The sequence below is a fragment of the Benincasa hispida genome, chromosome 5 (genome assembly GCF_027475165.1).
Source record: "Benincasa hispida cultivar pf3 chromosome 5, pf3_genome.v1.1, whole genome shotgun sequence".
In the NCBI taxonomy this organism is placed as follows: Eukaryota; Viridiplantae; Streptophyta; class Magnoliopsida; order Cucurbitales; family Cucurbitaceae; genus Benincasa; species Benincasa hispida.
Window position 1 is genome coordinate 39,741,648 of NC_143482.1, and position 23,241 is coordinate 39,764,888.

Sequence of the window (23,241 nt, forward strand, 5' to 3'; positions counted from 1 at the left end):
TTTTTTACTTATACATGTATATTTCATTTTCAATGTTATGAAACATGTGCAACACACGTAGTTCCGACTAGTTTTTTATAAGTACTTGTACAACATGGACATTCAATATATTTTAGGGATTTTTTAAATATAAAAAAATATTTAAAAATATTTACACTTTATAGCAAAAAATTACTTGTACTTTTGAAACATTTTGCTATAAAGTATAAATATTTTTGGGATTTTTTTATTTATAATTTTTCTTTTATATTTTTATAGCGTAAAATTATCAATGACTTTAATTTTACAAAGAAAGATTTAGCCATTTTTATTTTACCATCCACACAATATTGATCAATTAGCATAAATTTAGGGAATTTCAATGTACCTCCACTTTTATCTCTTGTTGTATTTACATCCCAACAAAACAACTCACTGAAATAGAACCAAATGATTTGATCCTCTTGGTATAAATACCCTAAACAAAACACAAATCTTCTCGACCAATCCTTCAACTAATCTTCCTTTAGAAAAAGCCACAAATCTTAAAATGGCATCTTCTATCATCTCTCTCTTTGCATTTTGTTGTGTGGGATTATCCCTAATCTTAGCTCCAATATCTCCCACGGTTGCGAAAAGCAGCCCTCAGGACTTCGTCGATGCCCACAATGCCATTCGTGCTGAGTATGGTGTCGGGCCGGTCACTTGGAACAAAACTTTGGCAGAATATGCTCAAAAATACGCGGAAACTAGGATCGCTACCTGCGAGATGGAGCATTCTATGGGACCTTATGGTGAAAACTTGGCCGAAACATTCGAGACGACAACAGCAGAATTGACCGTGAACTATTGGGCAAGTGAGAAGAAGTTTTACAACCACCAAGCAAACAAGTGCGTCGAGGAAGAGTGTGGCCATTTCCTTCAAGTCGTGTGGAAGGACACGACATCGATTGGTTGCGCGGAAGTTAAATGCAACAACAACTATATTTTCACCATTTGCAACTATTATCCTCCCGGCGGCTATCCTGACCAACTTCCTTACTAAACTTGCAAATTAAATGATCACAAAATAACAGGGGTCAAGCCCGTAGTGAATTTTGTATTACTTTTTATCAAGACCATAATTTTTTCCAGGTTATGATCTTGAATTGTTTTATAATCTGTGATGCTAGCTTGATACATTGGTATTGTATGTATAACACAAATATTTTTTGAATTATTTATTAAATATTTTCAATTGAATTCTAAAATGTTGTTCTTTCAAGTTGCTTTACCTTCGTTTCATTTTAAATTTAGACTTCTATTTAGGATAGAATCCAAAATGAAAAGAATTATGGAGAAACATCTTCTATTTAGTGCTTTGACATTTTGCTTGATTTTAAGGGACGATGGAGAACAACCTCTATTTATAGGTGTCAGAAGAAAATATTAGATGTTCCTAATTAATATCCTAGGATATACTTCTCTAGAAAATTAAATAAACTTGGGGACTAATTGAAAATTAAAAATTAATTACATTTAATCCTCGATTGTAATTCGTGATTTTTAAAACTTCTTGACCTTCTCAAGCTTCTTAACAGGTTGAATTGAACGAACATATGGCGCATTAATGATGTTTAGGATCCATAATAGATAACATGGGCTCAAATAACATATAGAATAACATGTGGTTCCATCTTCTAACTAATTAGTAATAATGAAAAGAGTAACTCATCTATCTTAAAAATACTGTGAAATTCTTAATTTTTTTAACGTGAGATCTTCCAACAGAAAACGACGTGGACTTACACTAGGTAGAAATACTTTCCTAGTTTTTTTTTTTCCCCAATAGCATACACACATTTTCCCTGCCTTTATTTCTTGTTGGGGCTAACACAGAATGCTACTTGTCTGATGGAGAACTCTAGACAATCATATGGAAAAGCCCAGCGAAAGGATAAAATGAAAAATCTAATTCTTGTATTTTCAATAAATCTTAATTTTAGGTCCTCTTAATATTAGTCTGAAAGTATTTAGACTAAAGCTATGAACATTTGAAAGTATATGAATTGATATAAAATAAATTCTAAAATATATAGATGAAAATAATATTTTAACCTTTTTAAAAAATGAATATTTCCAATGGCCAAATCTATTTTGTCAAAAAAGAAAAGAAACAAGATCCATATCTCGATCTAATGATTTGCATTGGCCATCCATCTTTTAATTAGATGTGATTAAAGCTTTCTAATAGCTTTAACTTTTTTTTTTTAATAAAAAAATATTGGAATTAACAAGTAATATGTGATTTTTCTAGAGTGTTCTTATAATACATATATAAGCATAGTTTATCTGACATAAAATTTATACTATCAATCTCAATGTTAAAAGTTTGATTTTCTACTCTATATGTTGTCTAAAAAAATATTTTTGAACTTGTGAAGGAAAAGAAAATATTGAAACCATTAATTTTTTGATAAAAGATATAATACTTTAACCAATTAAACTATATTTTAATCGATCATGTCAAGAAAAATAAGTTCCATATTTCAATCTAAGGATTTGTGTTGTCTCCCCTCTTTAATTAGGTTTACATGAATAATTCTTTTATATGGTTATATTTAAGTAATTCTTTAAAGATGTAATTGAAATGTTGTATTCTTTTAAAGATGTAATTTTTTTAAAAATATATTATTAGATATTTGCTCGGTATCCCAAAACAACCCCTAAAATGGAACTATACCCCATCTCATTTCTCTATATAAAAACCCTACCTAAGACAAACCCCAAACCCCAAGTCTCCACATCCAATTCATTCAATAACTATTCCTCCAACTACTTAGTTTAGAGGACGAAACCCATAATTTAAAAACATGGCATTTGCCAGCATTCTCTCCACCCTTTGCTTATTGGGGCTAACCCTAACCCTAGCTTCCATTGCCCCCATCTTGGCCGAAAGCTACCCTAAAAACTAGGTTGTCACCCACAACGCCATCCATGTAGAGGTTGGCATCGAGTCCCTTCATTGGAACACCACTTTGGCTGCCTATGCTCAGAATTACGCAAACGAGAAGATTGCTACTTGTCAAATGGAGCACTCTGGAAGATCTTATGATGAAAACCTAGCAGAGAGATACAAAATGATGACAGTAGAGACGGCGGTGAGTCTCTGGGTCGACGAGAAAAAACATTACGATTACAATTCTAATACGTGTGTCAATGACTCTAGTCATTGCCTCCATTATACACAGTTGGTATGGAAGAACACCAAATCGGTTGGTTGTGCCTAAGTGAAGTGCCAAAATAATTGTGTTTTTTTTTTTATATGCAACTATTATCCTCCAGGCAACTATATAGGCCAACGTCCATAATAAATTTTTAGAAGGATTATTGTAAGGCTTATTAATTGGGTTGCCTAATGAAGAAGTAACTATGTGTTTAACTTTTCTAATTGAAAATTACTGTTTATATGTGTTAACTTTTCTAATGGAAGGATATCATATTGTGAAAAATGAAGGATTAATGATGCAAAAGTAGCATTTTAGCTTATATCAATATTGTTACTTTGATCAAACTAATGTCTTGGTTGGTTACCATTTAATTTATTGTTTATATGTTGGTTCGTGTAGTTTTCACTTCTTGTAAATAGCGAATAAATTCATAGTAAAATTGTAAAAAATAAAATGTCCATAAGAATTAAGGCCTCAATAATCAATGTTATTTTTTTTTCATTTTTTTAAGTTATGCCCGTTTCTTGTAATCTCTCACTACAAAAAAAAAAAAAAAAAACAAAAAACAAAACAAAACAAAAAAAATAATAATAATAAAAAAAATAGAGGAATTAAAATTAGAATGTTTGTAAGCACTACGGACCAGACTTTTATTCTTATTTTTGACAGTTTAGGGTTTTGACGCAACTAGGTGTACCTACTCCTAATTAAAGGATGACTTTTTTTTTAATGAAATCAGTAGATGCACTAGGACATCTCAACTAGGTTAACACTTCCTTAGCATCCTCATCACATCCCAAAGCAAAAAAAAAAATAAGCATGTATCGAATAATACAAATGGAAAAAAAAAAACTGATCATATATACCACATTTCAAATATTTGCTAATATAGCAAACATTGACCGGTCAAGCTATTATTTTTTTCGAAATTTCAAATTTACCCTCTCTTTCCCTTTATTAACTTTCCTTTTTCACATTTCCGTTCGTGAATACTTTCCTTTTTCTTTCACGGTGAAACATCAGTCCATGAATCAGTCTCATGAAATCCTATTCGTGAAGCTCTGTGATACTTCGATCAATTCTAATTCATGAAGCTCCGTGATACTTCGATCAATTCCAATTCGTGAGTTCGTTTTTCTTTGTTCGATTTCATCTTTGATTGGGAGTTTTTTTCTTTTAGCTTTCTTGTTTTTTCGATTCTTTTTTTCATTTTTTCCCTCGATTTCTTCAGGTCATTTAGTCTTTTCTTTCTCTTTTTCTCAAGAACCTAAAGATTTCTTCAGCTCACTGTGAACATAATGGATTGTGAGCGGAGTTTGTGTGTTCTCATGAAATTTTGCTTTGTTCATTGCGTTGTTTACGTTTTCTTTGATATTTTGAGTTTTGATTGATTAATTAAGTTAGGACTTGCATTCTTCACTGTTTCATTTGATATATTATATATTCTTTCTATAAACATATCAGTGTACTTTGATGTTTGATATTACAGCTACCTTGGCTTTTTGTTTGTCATTTATGATTTTCTGCTACAATGTATTAACTTAGGGTTTAGAAGCTACTATCATCAATTAGAAGATATCAGTGGCTATCATTGATAATGTCTAACACTGGAATATATGTGATTGCTATCATTTTTTATTTGTTCATTATATTTTATTGATATCCATTGAAAGACATGCCTAGTTTTAGACTGGTATCAATGATATTGATAGATTTATATTTGCTTTTGATTGATATTAGAACTATTGATATTGTTATTCAAGAATTTTTGTTTTGCTTTTGCATGAATTTTAAAACATGGTTATTCCAATAGTTTTTTTTCATAGTGGAATATGGAATGAAAAACACTGTTATGTGAATTACAAATTTACTGGAGTTTTAGTAGATGATCTAATGATTTTTGAAGATTTTATGGGTTTAATAGTTAAGGAGATTTTTTTGGATGTGTCTACTTCTTCTATAGAACTTTCAATTTTATTAGATGTTTTTATGAATGAGGTTCAAAATGTAGTTCAAATTCGTGAAGATAAGGATATAGTTTGGTTTTTAGCTTTAGTTAAGGAACACAAAACATGACATCCTTTGATTGCTCATGCCAGTAGTTCATGTTTGGAAGTACATTCTAATGTTGATTCTAGTAGAGCTGAGAATTATTTGTCTACTGTTCCTTCTTCTAAATCTATGATTGATGATGGTGATTTCCAAGTGATTATGGATATACATATTGCACGTGATTTGAAAGAAAAAGATATGTTTGCTAGTAAAGAGATTTTATCAAATTGTTTTTACTTGATAGAGGTTAAGAAGAATTTTGAATTTAAGACTATAACGTCAAATTCAAGAGTAATTGTGTTTCGATGTGTTCAAGATGGTTGACATTGGTATGTGAGGGCATCCCGTTGCAAGCGGAGTGTTTTGTGGATGCTTAGGAAGTTTATTGATATTCATGTGTTCTATAAAAAGTATTCAAACTTGTCATAGGCAAGCTTCTTCATCCTTAATAGCTGAATGTTTGAGAATTGGTTTAGATTTAGTTCTTCTCATACCTCAACTCCTAGTGACATTGTGAATAAAGTCCGCAAGGAATTTGGAGTAACTATTAGCTATTATAAAGCATAAAGGGCAAAAGAGTAAATAATGAAGTCTATGAAAGGCAATGAACGCGAATCATATGCGTTGATTCCAATGTTTTTGATGAAGTTAGAAGAAAAGAATCCAGGTTTCTTGTTTCTGACTTATTATATGATCTATCAATGATAGCTTCTATCCCTGGTTGGAGTCTATCACTGATATCTTCCATCGTTGATAACATGAAAATAATGGAAGCTATTGGTGATGGACTGCAACCAGTGATAGAAGCTATTGGTGGTAGGCATCAATCAATTATATACCTTTTATAATCTAGCTTATTTGTTTATTTTCTTCTTTTAGGTACATTCACTGCTTATGAAGCTGACATAAATGGACATTTTAAGTATTGTTATATGGCTATTGGAGCATTAATTGAGGGTTACAAAACATTGTAGGCCTAATATATCAGTTGATGGGACGTTCCTGAAATGTAAATATGTTGAAACTCTTTTGACGGCTTCAACAATTGACAGTAACAATCAGATTTTTTCTTTTGCTTTTAGTATTGTTGACTCTAAAAACGATGCATCCTGGAGATGTATTTTTGAGAATTTAAAGAAAAGTTTTGGTGAACGAGAATGATTAGTCATTATTTCTGATTGGCATTTTAGCATTCTAAAAGGTGTTATGAATGTTTTTCCAAATGTTGAGTATTGTATTTGTCTACGACACCTTTTGCAAAATATGAAGTTGATTTATAAGGATTCTTTAATTGATGACATATATTATAGTTGTGCAAAAGCTTATAGAATTGATAAGTTTGAGTTTTATATGAAATGGATGGAATCAATATATCCTACAATTCGGGAATATCTCAGTAAAGTTGGTTTTGAGAAGTGGACACGTGCGCATTCTAGGAGAAGAAGGTATAATATGATAACTACTAATATTTCAAAGTACTTGAATAATATTTTGAAAGAGTCTAGGGAGTTCCCTGTTGCATCATTACTTGATTATATTAGAGAAATACTTCAAAATTGATTTTATGAAAAAAATCAATCAACATTATGCATGAAGACTGTTTTGACTAGTTGGGCCGAGTCTGAGTTGCGAGAGCAACACAGTCAGTCAAGAAGCTTCAAGATACAAATACCTTAAGTATTAGAAAATATCATTAATAATATGTTATCAGTGATAGCTTCTGTCATTGATAACATGTTATTAGTGATAGAAGCTATCACTGATAGTTTTTGTTTTCATTGATATTTTTTGTTTTCACTGATAGCTTGAAAATATTTAATCAGGTAGGGATAATATCACTTACATTTTCATTTATATTTTAGTTTTCATTGACATTCCATTAGTTCACCTAGTTGATTACATTTCGTTGACTATTTTATTTTTCAGGTTGATCCTATTAACAATGAAGAATATAAAGTAGTTGATGGAGACAATCACTTTTTAGTAAATTTGGCATATAAATCGTGCAATTGTCGGGATTTTTTGGAGATTCCTTGTGCTCATGCTTGCGTTGTTATTCGTCGGCTAAATTTAGATATATAGGCTTTTGTGTCAGACTACTATTTTTCAAATACATTGTTATCAACCTATAAAGGATCAGTTTATCCTATTGGAAATCATTCTGATTGGAGATCTATTGATGTTGGTGTGAATGTATTACCTCGAATAGTTAAACGTTCGACTGGACGACCACGTAAACAATGAATATTATCAATTGGTGAAAAGAAAAGGAGCTCGAAGTGCAGTCAATGTCATTGTCGTGGCCATAATTGTAGGACATGCAAATTGCCACCAGTTGTTTAATGAAGAAGCTTGATTTGTAATTGATGTTTGTAATGGAGAAGCTTGTTTTGTAATTAATGTTTGTCATCAATTTATCAGTGATAGTGAGACAGCCGATGTTTTTCACCAATTTATCAATTAAATTGTAGTTGTTGCTTGTTGTCATCAATTTAACCATTAGATAGTGAGACAATTTGTTATTGATGTTTGTCATCAATATATTAGAGACATTGTTACTAATGCTTTGTCAGTGAAACAGACTTTGTTGTTGATATATCCATTCTTTGGTTAATATGATGCTTTTATTTATGGAACTTTCGTTTTCTTTTAGCCACAACAATTGAAAGAAATGTTATCAAGCTATCTGTAATAGCTTCTGTCACAATTAATACAATGAATTCAAAAGCATGAAAACTTCTTTTGTTAAATAAATATACTAAAAGATAAGCATTTTTGCAGAAAATCCATCAATGATAGATTCTATCACTGATAACATGTCTATTACTGATACCATACTATCAGTGATAGAAGCTGTGCAACTTGTGTTTAAAGTTTGATCAACCTAACAACCTGTTGTTAAATAGCTCCAAAATAGCTTCTGTCAGCAATTAATACAATGAGTTCAAAAGCATCAAAACTTCTTTTGTTAAATAACTATACTAAAAGATAACATTTTTGCAGAAAATCCATCAATGATAGATTCTATCACTAATAGCATGTCTGTTAGTGATATCATACTATCACTGATAGAAGCTGTGCAGCTTGTGTTTAAAGTTTGATCAACCCAACAACCTATTGTTAAATAGCTCCAAAATAGCTTCTGTCAGTAATTAATACACTAAATTTAAAAGCATCAAAACTTCTTTTGTTAAATAACTATACTAAAAGATAAGCATTTTTGCAGAAAATCCATCAATGATAGATTCTATCACTGATAGCATGTCTATTACTGATACCATACTATTAGTGATAGAAGCTGTGCAACTTGTGTTTAAAGTTTGATCAACCCAACAACCTGTTGAAGAACACTAAAATATATTGAAAGTTGCAACTATAGCAATCATATTTACAAAGGATTCATATTGATTCAATCTAACTATCATTGATCTTGTAAAATAACAATGTAATTTCCAAAAGCATAACAATCACTGTTTATTGTCCAAAATAATTTCCAATCTAATTTCGAATCTAACTATCACTGATCTTGTAAAATAACAATCTAATTTTCAAAAGCATAACAATCACTATCTAACTAGCACAGAAGCCTATCTATTTGAAAAAAAAAAAAAAAAGCAATCATCATTGTCAAACAGAAGTCTATCTATTGTCAACAAACAACTATATTTATTGTCAATCAAAGTTGTGATATTTTTTGAGATCAAAGCTTGGAGCGTCGTCATTCTACCTTGGAGAATGCCTTGTAGCTTTACTTGGAGACACCTTGGTAGACACATTCGGAGAGACCTTTTTTTCTTTCTTTTGTTTTTTGTGTTCTCCAAAATTTTCTTGGTCGGTTTCGCTTGTCTTTTTAGTCTCTTGTTGTCCTCCATATTTTCGACGACAACCTTTGGTCTATATTTTTTTGGACTCTTTTTAAGAGTCTTTTTAATAACCTGAAATCATGAAATCAAATATAACATGACATCTATCAATGTTCTATCAGTATCGGTCAAGGAAATAAAGCTTCCTATTATTTATACTATCACTGATAACAAACTATCAATGATAGCTTGTTATCACTGATAATTGGTTATCAGTGATTTCAGATATCACTGATAGCATGCTAATCTTATAATTAAAATCATCAATCAATCAATACTTACATTCTTTTTCGTCATATCTTCTTTATCTACATTATTTTCCTCTTATTTATCTGTATCCTCTTTTTCTTCTTGATCTTCCTCTTCATCTTCAGGATCATCTTGCAATTATTCTTGCTGGTCATTCTCTTGAACACCCTTTTCTTGAGCCTCCTTGTCCTTAGCATTTTAAACTTCAGGTTGCATGCATATATCATTTATGTTATTGTACTTCTTTACAGAAAAAGAAAATCACAAGTTTAACCTCTAGAACTTCCAAAATTGCATCTAAAAGCTTCAAACTAGATGATGGCGCTTTGTTCTTCTCAAAAGATTCTTGAGATTGCTTTTCACCACCTTCTTCTTTTTGTGGAAGTTTATCACTGATAGCTTCTTTTATGTGGCCCAATATATCAAGAATCTCCTTGCGCTTTTCATGGATGTCCTTTTTAATATCTTCTTGTCCGCTTTTTAATTATTCAATTCCTTCTTGTAATGATGCAATTCTTCTCCCAGTTGACATTTGTTTTCCTTCTTTTTCTTTTTCAATATCCATCTCCCTTGTTTCCAGCTCCGCAAAATAGCCATAATAGTTTGATTTTAATTCTTGTTCAGTTGGAACCAATGAAGCAACGGTAAACTAAAAGTTTAATAAAGATGTTAGTGATACAACATGTTTATAGAAACAATCACTGATTTCAAGCTATCATAGATTGCTTCTACTTACAATAACATGCCATCAATGATAGAAGATATCACAATAGTTACAAATGACTGATAGCAGCTATCACTGATAGTGGTATCTTCTATGTTATAAAAGCTGAAACATCAGTTATAGTTTCTATCATTTGATAGTATGATAATAATATATATAAATAAAGGAAATAATAGTGATAAAAGACTTACACCAGTGGCTTTGAAAAAATTGTTGGTTATGTGTTGCCAATCATTAGGTTCTTGAGATTCCCATTGAGTAAGTCTAGGTCCACTTTTTATTCTTCGTGGAAATCCAATAGTAGAATTGGATAATCTGGGTATAATTTCAAAAGCCCAATATACCAAAGCAAGTGAAAATCCTTGGATGAAAATGGAAGATGGCTTATTGATGACAACCTTCTTAAAAAACTCTACAGGTAATTCAAAGGAAACCTTGCCCCATGGATAAGATCTAAACTTTTCTTCATCATCCAACATTTTTAGATGCTTCCAACTTACTTTGTTATGTCCTTGTGTAGGAATTAGGAAGCTTTCTAGAAAATACAAGTGTGCAAGTTTGACCTTTATATCAATGGGTATATTGGCATTAGAACCTAACAAATTAAAAGTAGGTTGGAGCTCTCTTCTTATAATTTTCGTATTTGTCTTGAAAAAGAAGTTCCTAATTGTGCTATTTATTGATTCATGTTCATTATAGATACCATCTATAGGGTAATCATCACAATTTAAACCTGTTACTAAACAAAAATCCTTGAGGCCGAATTCTGAAATATGTTCTTCTAAATTAAAGGTGAAGATATTTTGTCTGGTAGTTGTGCTTTGCCTTTTAATTAGGTATGATATGAGTTGGTTGGTTACCCTTTTCATTTTCATATCTAAGAAGTACCCAAAAGAACATTTTCTAAATAGTTGGAGTGATGACTCATCTAATTTTCCTATGTTAGACAGAACTTCTAAACTTACAAAGGCGTTGACTTTTAATGGGTTTGTCCATTCACTTTCTAGAACAATTAATACATTTTCCTATATATATAACAATAAACTAAATGTAAGAAAAAAGCAACCACAAATCTATATAAATTTATAAAATATCATTAGATTGTGGACCTTGATCTTCTTGTGTTTTTTTTCCAGATGTTGATCTTTCTAATGATTTTCTATTTCCTTTCTCCATTTATCCTAAAAACAAACATGTGGAACCATTAAATTCATATCATTGATAGTATCCTATTAGAGATATCACTTAAAGATGCTATCAATTACATTCTCCTATTATTATACTTTAGTGATCATATCAGTGATAGATACTATTAGTGATAGCAATAAAAGAGTATCCCTGATAGCAATAATAGTGATAGATAGTTTTCCTATAAATAAACAATCATCAAATCACAGTACAGGAAACTAAATTAACATCAATGATAGCATCAATGATAGTTTGTTGATAGATAAATCCATAAACAAACTATCAATTAACTGTCAACATATTCCCTGAAGCATCAGTGATAACTTCTAACACTAAGAAATAACTAAATTAACATAATATTCACTGAAACATCAGCAAATCACAATCAAACACAGTACAATAAACTTCACATAATTAGCAATCAAACACAGCCAAGAATAAACTATCAATATATTCACCAAAAAATTAGCAAATCCCACTCAGCATATCAACAAATATCAAGAAATAAACTTCACATTCTATCAACAAACCATCAAGAATTATCCACATATTCCTTGAAGCATCAGTGATAACTTCTATCACTAATAAATGACCAATTAGCATAGTATTCACTGAAACATTAGCAAATCACAACGAAACACAGTACAATAATCTACACATAATTAGCAATCAAACACAGTCAACAATAAACTATCAACATATTCCTCGAAAAATCAGCAAATCACAATCAACATATCAACAAATATCAATAACTATCAACAAATAATCTTCACATAATCAACATTTTTATGACTATTAGTCTATGATGACTACGCTGTGATGACTACACTGTGATGGCTACACTGTGAACAAAATGCATAATAACACACTGAATGAAACACCTAAAAAAGATGGAGAATGCATGTAGCCCTAATTTGAAATAACTATTTATCTTCTTATATAAACTATCAATAGAAGAAGAACGAAGGCCTACGTTTTCGAATTTTTGCTATTAGCGATGAAGAGATGAAGAAAGGAAAAAGAAGAAACGAAGAAACGAAGAAGAACAACAAACCTTTTGAAGTTTGGAACGAAATCGATGGGGAAAAAGACGGCACTGTCGGAGAGGAAGAAGACGGCACTGTCGAAATCAAAAGGTTGGAAGTGTTTTCTGCGATTATAGAGCACCAAATAAGGGTTGGAAGTATTTTCCGGAAAGAATTGTTTTCTGCAGTTTTTCACGGAAGAAGATGAAGGGTCGAAATAAGGTTGGCCAAATAGTTTTATATGGGCCATGTCCATTTTAGTCTTTTCCTTTTTCTCGGCTTAAATATTTAATATAAAAAATCTATATTTGCAAATACTTTTATCTTCTTACATAAACTGTAATATTTATTATAAAATAACTATTCATGCAACTCCCCCAAAAAGATACATTCAAACAAACCAAAGTATTTGTATAAAGAGAGCTAGAGTAAAGCTCCAACCATAAATCATGCAGGTGGTTTTCGGAATTATCATGTCGGTGTCGTCAACCATAATTCAATAAAATTCGGTGTCGTCAGCTATGGTGGAATTTCCGACTAAGGGTGCGCTAACATGGGTCTCGGTTGAGATCGATTGAAGTTCATTTTTTTCCTCCAAATCATGTCGGTGGTTTTCGGAATTATCTCCATGGTTATTATTATTAAAATTTATTATTAATAATTAATTGATAATAAATTTTAAAATCTAATTTTTAAAATTGATATTGAAATTAAAATCTAGGTTTTTTTTTTTAGGTTTGATAATTTATTAAATTTATATCTAGTTCTTAAATTGGTACTTTTGTGGATTTAAAATCTAGATTATCAATCAATGATTTTGTGAATTTGAATCTAAAATTTGATTGATGATTCAATTTCAAAATTAGATTGATCATATTATGAATTTAGGTTCAATCATGTCGTGGATTCAAGATTAATTAATCATGTTGTGGATTCAAGATTGATTGGTAATGTTGTAAATTTAAATTTAAATTTGATTGATATTTTGGTGAATTTAAATTTAAATTTGATTGATGATATTTGGTGATATTCACATGTTTAAATTGCTTTTATTGTATTATATATATGCAATTATTAAGTGAATATTGGTAAAGACTATTTGATGTTCTTCCTCCTTTATTTTTGTACAATAATATTGTTATATTATCGTGTCTTATGTTTTAGATTGGATTGATCAAAATAATATGTTACCAAAGTAGCCTCTGTTATCTAGATTAATTTAATTTTAAAATATAAGATGTGCATATTAATGAATTTATGCAGATAATTATCTGCCAAAAGAAAGATAATTATTTGGCAAAATTGTGGGTATGCATGTGGTCATAAGTATGTGACAATTATAAGGATTGCTCATGAGAAAAATAGTCGGTCCAAAGCAAGGCTAGTTCTTTTACAGAGTAAATTGTCAGTACTTTGATTACTACGTTGAGAGTACCATTTACGGTTGGTGTTTTTTGCCCAAGGGCTGGACATCAATGTTGTGTTAGGTATCTTGTTAAAGGGACCCACCACATATGTGAAATTATTTTGTTATATTTTAATTGTAAGCATATGTTTTGTTGTTTATTGTTTCAATTGGTCTTACTCAAATATCTGGAAATCTTAGTTCAGTCCCTAAATTGAATGGATCGAACTTCAAAATTTTGAAGGAAAGCCTAAAGATACTTCTCCAGTGTATGGATTTGGACCTTGCATTCAGGACCGATAAACCTACTTCTACAAAGGAACAACCAAATACAGCTAATATAGAAAAGTGTGAACGGCCAATCGCATGTGTCTGATGATCATTAGGCACTCCATTTCGCAGTCTTTTCGGGTTAAGGATATATGCTACAGTCTTTAGTGCCTCACCCTAGAGGGATTCTGGTAGAGAATAATGACTAATCACACTTCTTACCATATCCTTAAGTGTTCTATTTCACCTTTCTACTACACCATTCATGTTGGGTTTGCCTGACATAGTGTATTGGGGAACGATTCCACATTTCTCTAAGCATTTAACAAAGGGCCCAGGACGTTGTTCACCTGATCCATCATATCTACCATAATATTCACCACCACGATCAGATTTGACAGTCTTAATTTTCTTTCCAAGTTGAAGTTCAACTTCAGCTTTGAAAGACTTGAAAACGTTTAAAGATTGATATTTCTCATGAGTTAAATATAGGTACCCATATCTTGAATAGTTGTCTATGAACGTAATAAAATATTGTTGTCCATTCTAAGAGGGCATAGGGAATAGATCACAAATGTTTGTATGTATTACTTCTAAGACGTCTAAGCATCTGTTAGCATCAAATTTTCTTATGTTTGTCTGTTTCCCCTTAATACATTCCACACAAATGTTGAAGTTACTTAAATCAAGGGAATCAAGAATTCCATCTGACACAAATCTCTAATTCTCTGTTTAGATTTGTGACCTAAATGCTTGTGTCATTAGCTAGCAGAATTAGATAACAGGATCTTGTTAAATGAAGCAAAAGAATCAAGCATATATAGACTATCAATTAGAGAACTAGTACCAATAAGGTTAGAATATTGAAAAATACTAAATTTATTATTTTCAAAAGAACACGAAAAACCAAATTTATCAAAACTGAAAATAGAAAATAAATTTCGTCTAAATGACGGTAGAACAAAAGTCTAATTCAGATCTAAATAACAACCAATTTTTAAAAAAAATCTAAAATTCCTAATAGCTTCAACTGGAACTACTTTGCCATCGCCCACATAGATGAATCTTTCAGCATCACTTGGCGGCCGCCTCCACAGGCAACCCTGTATTGATATACTTATGTGAGTAGTAGCACCAGAATCTACCCACCAAATATCTGTAGGTACAGAAACTAAATTAACTTCAAAACAAACCAAAGTAAGAAGTTTACCCTTCTTTACACACCACTTGGCATACTTGGGACAATCTTTCTTGAAGTGGCCTTTCATTTTGCAAAAAAAACAAGGATTTTCAGTAGCTTGTTTCTTGGTTTTATTCAGCTAGCATCTACAAATTTCCTTTTCTTCTTATCATGAGAGTCTGTTGCCAAGTGAGCACTTTCTGTCCTTTCTCTCTTAATCCTATCTTCTTCTTGCACACATTTTGAGATAAGGTCATTAATACTCCATTTATCCTTCTGACAATTATAGCTTATCTTCAACTGAGTGAATTGTACAGAGAGAGAGATAAGTACCAGATGCACAATTGAATTCTCATTTATCTCGATATCAAGTGCCTTTAATTTACCTGCGAGATTGGACATTTCCATAATGTACTCTCTTATGTTTCTATTGTCATTATACATCATAGAAGTTAAAGAAGTCAAAAGACTACTTGCTTCCCCTTTTTCATTTTTAGAAAAATATTTTTCAATATGAGCAAGGAACTTATTGACATTTTCACTTTCCACTAGTAAAGTAGTAGTTAAAACCCCTTATAAGCTGTGGATAAGAAAGAAGCCAAGTATTAGGCATCTTCACATCTGGGGTTGTTCGGCTGAGGCTAGGCCTTACAGTCCTAACGAAAGAAAATTGGACTAAAAAACTATTAGTTGCTATTTTGTTGGGTATTCTGAGCGCTCTCGGGGTTTCAAGTTTTATGATCCCACTTCTATATCATTGTTTGAGACAAAAAATGCTAGATTCCTTCAGGATGTTTTGGGGAGGAAGATAACGTAAGGAAAGTTGTCTTTGAAGAGGAATTAGTTCTTTTCCTCATGTGGTTATAAATGATGTTCAGGCTTCAATTCCTGACTTCATTACTGAAGCAATTATAGAACAAGATAACATTGAAGTCCCCGTTGTTGAACTTGAAGTTCAAACTCCATAACCTCAAGAAGTGACACTAAGAAGATCTACTAGAGAGAGAAAAAATGCAATTCCAGATGATTATATTGTGTTTCTTCAAGAACATCAGGATGATGTGGGCGTAATGGAAGATGATCCAATCAACTTCCAACAAGCTTTACAAAGTTCTAACTCTCAAAAGTGGATAACCGCTATGGAAGAGGAAATAAAATCAATGAAAGACAATGACATTTGGGAACTTGTCGAACTACCATCAGGAGTGAAACCCGTAGGTTGTAAATGGATATTAAAAACTAAAAGGGATTCAAATGGCAATATCGAAAGATATAAGGCTCGTCTTGTTACAAAGGGTTTTACTTAAAAGGAAGGCATTGATTACAAAGAGACTTTCTCTCTGGTTTCATCGAAAGACTCTTTTAGGGTGATCGTGACACTGATAGCTCACTTTGATTTGGAGCTACACCAGATGGATGTAAGAATTGCATTTCTCAATGGAAACATTGATGAGACGATTTAGATGGTGCAACCATAAAATTTTGTGTTTGGTAATTCAAAGTCTATGGTGTGCAAATTGAAGAAATCCATCTACGGGCTCAAGCAAGCCTCTCGTCAATGGTATCACAAATTCCATGAAGTAATAACTTCTTTTGGTTTCGAAAAGAATATAGTGGGAGATTCCGTATATCACAAGTTCAGTGGGAGATTGTTAGACAAACACTTACGACTTCTTCTACCATGGTTGCAGGTTTACAGCATGTTATGAGGCATCCAATCATGGAATATGGTTGAGAAATTTTGTCCCTGGGCTGCGGATAGTGGTTGGCATAAAAAGACCACTAAAATTATTTTGTGACAATAAGTCGGCAGTGATGTACTCCAACAACAACAAAAGCAATACGAAGTCAAAGCATATAGACGTGACGTTTCTAATTGTTAAAGAAAGAGTTCATAATGGTCAAATTTCGATAGAACACATAGGGACAAACTCTATGGTGGCAGATCCATTGACTAAAGGATTACTAACTATTTTTCATATGCATGTTGCTCACATGAGAGTTAGTCAATTTTCTAATTCTATGGTTTAGTGGGAGTTTGTTATTAAGGATGTTCTTTAACCTTATTTTGTTTATTTTCTATATAGAATAAAGTTGATGGTTTATGTTTTATTATCTGAACTCATTTATCATGCATGCAGTTTAGCATAAAGTTTTTTAAGAATGATCTCATTAAGGAATTTGGACCAGTTGAAAACAGACATGATCTAAATCACTTTGCATGTAGTTTCCATGCTATCCATCGATACTTAATCTATGTCATTGAATGTATTGGAATTGGTGATCAAGGACGGTTTAGTTACAAGGGTAGTGACGAAAGCCGCCTTGATTTCGTGCTAATACAGGAGATGGACTAGATTGAACTAAATAGGAATTCTATTATTGAAATAACCTATTTATGTGCACTTAAGGTTTATGTGATTTAATTATATCAGGTACAAAGATATAGCCCAAGTGGGAGATTGTTAGACATATTTAAATAATAATATGTTTAATTAAATTAGGGGCTATATATGTGGATTAATAATTTATCACATTTGGTTATTTTATTAGATTGGGCCCTATTATGTGATCTAATTAATTAAGGCCCTAAATTCCTAATTGATTATGAACTTAATGGGTAGAAGCCCATTCCTAGTTAATTAGGGTTTAATGGGAACCCTAGTTGAATTAGAATATAAAGAGACCTTAGGGCTATGGTCCACAATATACCAAAACAATAAGCACCCAGTCTTTCTTGAATGCCATCTAGAGAGAGATCCCACTAAAGGCATTCGGAGTTTTGGTTGAGGAAGACCATAGTCATCCATCATCATCTTGAAGCTAGCATCAATTTTGCAATGAAATCCGGTATGTTATTTTTGAAAATTTATCATGAATGATCCTAGGGTTTATCTATTCAACATAGATATTAAGATTTTTTTTGCTAACATAAGAAATAAATAAATTATCCATAGATTCTTACATAAAGCCCACCAATGTGGACTAATATTGATGTAAGTATTTTTTAATTGATATTTATCCAATATATCAAGTCCGTTTCAAAGGATCATCCATAAGAAGAATTTGAACTTTTTGGGCATCAAGGTGAACAATAGGAGAAAGGAGGACCTCCGTCTTTTTAAAACACATTCTTCTACCTTGCTGTAATGTCCAAGGAGTTCAAAAGAAAAAAAACAACCGAGATATTCCCATCTAAAGATCACATTTTTTTTTTGTCGGATTTATTATGAGTTTTCTTAACTTTTATGTTAGATCTTTTATTTTGCTATTATCGAGGACGTGGAATTGAACTTTCGACCTCAAGGAACGGAGTGTATACTAATACCACTAAGCCAAACTCAATTTTTTTAGTAATTAGGGTATGATCTCCATTTAATTAAACATCTAGTTAGGAAATGTGTGACAAATAATTAATTTTTGTTAGATAATTAATTGAAAAATTAGTTTTCTGTAATAAATTATTTCCACATTTTTTGTTTTTTTTTATTGTTGAAAATGAGAGACAAATGTTTGAAATTTATTTTTTTTATATACGGTCATATGATTGATGGTGTTGATGGAGTTAAATATGACGAACCAGTATGTGCAGGTTTTACCATAGACATGAATAGTGGAGTTGTGTTTGAACAAGTTGTTGAGATGGTAGTGTTGTCACTTGGTATAGATCTGAGGAAAAATAAGTTAAGACTAGTATATATACATAGTGCTCTTGCACTATCGGGATCATTAAGGTTTATATCAATATCTATTCATAATGAACAAGCAATGAACCAACTTACTTTTTCAAGTGGAATGCTTATCCCAAATTTAGTGCATTCATATGTTAATGTGAGCAAGGGAGGCTTGGATGTGGGTTTGAATGCACAAAACATTGAAGAAACCATCAGTCAGTTTGTTGGCCCTAATTAATGTTTGTTCCCTGTAATTAAATCAGTTGCACCATCTTGTGCTGATGAAGATGTTGTGATTGGTAGTCAATTAAGGATTTTAGAACAAAAATAGACAATGATTTTGAGGAGTTGAACTTCGATGGTTGTGAATAAGATACACCTTCAAACACATTCACTTCTTAGGAGAGTTGCATTATATATGTTGAGAGGCGATTGTTCATCGCACCATCGCACTCCATTATCACATACTCCTTGTAGTTCGTGTGTCAGAATTTTAAGGGTTGGCTAGATTGGGATTCATTCAATTAAATTGACATCTTACTATTGTACTCGTTGAGAGATGGAAAGTGAAGACCCAAACATATTTCATATTTCGTGCAGAGAGTGTGCTAACATGTTATAGAGTATAGCAATATTATTTGGGTTACCAATTGATGGCGAGAGCTCGTTACAAAAACAATATATTATTTCTTGCCTAATACATGTCAACTGTTTCTAGGTTTGACACCAAATGTTTGTTCCGCCAATAGATCTAGATTAAGTCTAACATGGCTAGCATCACAATTTCAAGGGTTGGATGATGATGCAGAGGAGGTAGCATAATTAGATAGCTTAAGCATATATGTATATAGTTGATGGGTGAGAGTTTATTTACTGATAAATGAAACCACTTAGTGTACTTGATGTTCATGTCATTGTTAGTCAATCTTGTGGATGCAAAATGATATTCTTAGGATATATTGTGTTTGGTATTACTTTACAAACAACTATCTAAGGAAACAAAATCCATGTTCATGAAATTGTCGCCATATGATTTTTCTACAAATTTGAGCTCCTAGATATTAATGATAATGAATTATCTGGAGAGTGCATAGTTCCTTGGTATGTTTCTTGAATTCATTTTAAATAATGTTTTTTATGATTAACATAATTAATTTAAACTTTAAACTTTAAAATTTTTATTTTGATGATGTAGATGGAGAGGCAATTTTTGTGTAACCGAATCGACTACACAGGTACTGACTTAGTACAGTACATGTTTGATCTCCTACGACTTGATCTTCTATGTAATTAGTACAATTGAATATTTTATACACATTTTTTATTATTCGTATATAATATTGTTGTATTTGTTATGTTTTAGAGGATTTGGGAGGAGCCATACATAGATGTAATGAACACCTTGTCTGATTACTGTACCAATGGTCATGACATATGGCAGATGTCCACTCATATGATTTCAAATTGTTGAGTGGTATCTTTCTGACAAAGTGACGAGATAGATTGACATAAAACAAGATGACTTATCAATTTGCAATATTGAACCGAAAGTGCATGTGATAGATGTATGAACTCTAGATTTGTCTGAGTAGCTTGCACAATTTGTTGTGCGTGATGACACTTACATATGAATTTTGTTTTTATTAGTGTTTCAGTTGATCCACATGGTGGAGATGTGATTTCAAATTACATACATTGATATCCATAAAAAAAATAGCAAGTCATTAAGTTGGCTTTTATTAGGAAAATTGTGGAATAAATGGCCCAATTGCAGTCTCATAAATATGGGTTTATTACATTTTTGTAATTAATTGCATCTTCTTCTTATTAGGGCACCATCGTGTAAGCCATAGAGAGGGAAGACATTGAGCAGCTGCAAATCACCATCATAGAGAGAACTCCAATTCGGTATGACAGAGAGAACGATAGACAGTTGCATGTGACAGGTGTCGTCCGATGAGTGAGTTTTCGATCGAGTGGGTTCCATCCGATGGGTTTCAACCTGACATGGCTTTTGATTTAAGTTGTTTTTTGACTGCTTTTTACAAGTGTCTTCGATGTGCGAGTTTCTCGTCGTGAGGTGTTGTCCGGCAAGTGGGTTTCTAGTGTAGAGATTTTCAGACAGATTTATTTTGGTTTTATGGGCTATTTTTCAGCAGGTGGGTCTCGGTTTCAGAGGCGTTATTGTCCAAGGATTCTCAGTATAAGTGGGTGTTTTTGGCGGGTGATATAGTTAGATTTGGCGATGTTTTGCTCAATAATTAGTCTTGATAAAGAGGTTGATTATTCGTGTTTTCATTCTTAAATTATAGATTGTTTATCATGCTGATTTTTCTATAATATGCAATCTTCATTGCTCTTAATAAAAATTACTCCAACTGATTCTCAAAGTGGATGTAGATCAAATTGGTGGAACTACTATATATCCTTGACAAATGGCTTTGTTTTCTACACGGTTTAAAGTTGTTGAATTTGGTGGGAAAGGTAATTTCGGGTTATGGAGCAAAAAAACTAGAGTTCTTATGGTATAACAAAAGATAGCTAAAATCTTAGACGACTCTTCTGCCAACAATTACAGAAGCTGAGAAAAAGGATATGGATTAGATAACCTATTCAATGATAATTCTGTATATTTCAGATAGAGTGCTTAGGGTAATAGATGAGGCTACTACTACAACGGAGTTATGGAAGAAGTTAGAAAGTTTTTATTTGACTAAGTCCCTACCAAATAAATTATATCTAAAAGATAAATTGTTTTGATATAAGATGGACTCGAGTAAAGACTTATAAGAGAACTTGGATGAATTCCAAAAGATTATAGTTGATCACAATATCATCGGTGAGAAGATGTCATATGAGAATTAAGTTGTTATTCTTTTCAATTCATCACTTGAATCGTATTGAGAAGTTAAGGCAACTATTAAATATGGATGGGATTCATTGTCCATGGACATAGTGCTGGGTGCCTTGAGAACTAGAATTCTCGAAATTAAAAAAGAAATGCAAGGATGGACGTTACCACAACATTCCTTCATGGAGAATTAGAGGAAGTGATCTACATGGCTCAACCTAAGGGCTATGAGGTGAAGGAAAAGGAAGACATGGTTTATCCTCTTTTCAAGTTCATCTATGGACTGAAGCAATCACCGAGACAGTGGTATATTAGGTTTGCCACCTTTATTCTAAAGTAGAGGTTTCACGGGAGCTCTTATGATGCCTACGTTTATTGAAAGTTATCTCAGAAAGGTACGTATATTTATCTACTGTTATATATAGATGATATGATCCTAGTGTCTATGGATTATTTAGAAATTGTATGAACTCGAGACAATTGAGTAGTGAGTTTGAGATGAAAGATTTAGGTGAACTAAGAAGGATCTTAGGCATGAATGTGAAAAAGGATAGGGATAAAGGTTTGTTAACCATTTTGTAGGAGAGTTATGTGCATAAACCGCTATAAAAGTATAATATGTCTAGCTGTAAGGCAGTTTTGACACCCTTAGCATCTCATTTTAGACTTTGTTTGTCTTAGTGTCCTGTTACTGAACAAGAAAGTTAGAGATGTCTAATATTATATATCTGACGATAGGTACTAGGCCCGACTTGGGTTATGCGATGAGTATGATAAGTAGGTTTATGTCACATCCTCGAAAGAAGCACTGGAATGCAGTTAAATACGTGCTTCGATATTTAAAAGGTAGTGCAAATGTATCACTGTGTTTTAGTAGGGATTGTGATAAATCAGTATTGTTAGAAGTCTTCACAGATGCAAATTATGCTGCAGATCTTAATAAAATAAGGTCCTTATCACGTCACATTTTTCATTTGTTTGGTAATGTAGTCAGTTGAAAGGTTGCTCTAAAGTCAATTATTGCTTTGTTCGCTATTGATTCAAAGTATATTTCAATGGGAGAATCTATTAAAAAGGCATTTTGATTGAAAAGAATAGTTGGCAAGTTATTGTCACATGAGTTTATTCCCATCGTTCGTTATGATAGCCCGAGTGCGGTTTATCTTGCAAAGTATCCATCTCATCATGAACAGTCTAAGCATATCAATGTCGAATTTTATTTTATTAGAGAATTTGTTTCTTAGAAAGATGTTGAATTGATCAAGATTCATACAGTTGAGAATTCGTCAGATATGTTAACCAAGTTACTTCCAACTCATAGGATTAAATACCAATTAGATGAGTTGAACATTAAATCCAGAAGATAAGGAGATTGGAGAATCAACTTGACATTTAAATATTCTTGTTATGAGGGAGATTTGAAGAAATTAACAAATCATTAAAGTGGGCTTTCATTAGGGAATTTATGGAATTAATGGCCCAATGTCAATCTTGTAAATATGGGCTGATGGAATTTTTGTAATTAATTGCATCTTCTTCTTATTAGGGCTCCATCGTGTAAGCCATAGTGAG

General features: G+C 32.0%; 1 protein-coding gene and 1 pseudogene across 1 annotated transcript; both read left to right on the top strand.

Annotated features, from left to right (window-relative positions):
- Positions 1-529: 529 nt before the first annotated feature.
- LOC150036129 (basic form of pathogenesis-related protein 1-like) lies at positions 530-1,024 on the top strand. The gene has a single exon (XM_090313572.1). The coding sequence runs from the start codon at positions 530-532 to the stop codon at positions 1,022-1,024; it is 495 nt and encodes a 164-aa protein (XP_090169698.1).
- A 1,807-nt stretch (positions 1,025-2,831) lies between these two features.
- Positions 2,832-3,329, top strand: LOC150036130 (basic form of pathogenesis-related protein 1-like; annotated as a pseudogene).
- The last annotated feature ends 19,912 nt before the right edge of the window (positions 3,330-23,241 follow it).

Coding starts and splice junctions, on each gene's coding strand:
- LOC150036129 (XM_090313572.1), top strand. CDS start 530: ATGGCATCTTCTATCATCTCTCTCTTTGCATTTTGTTGTGTGGGATTA.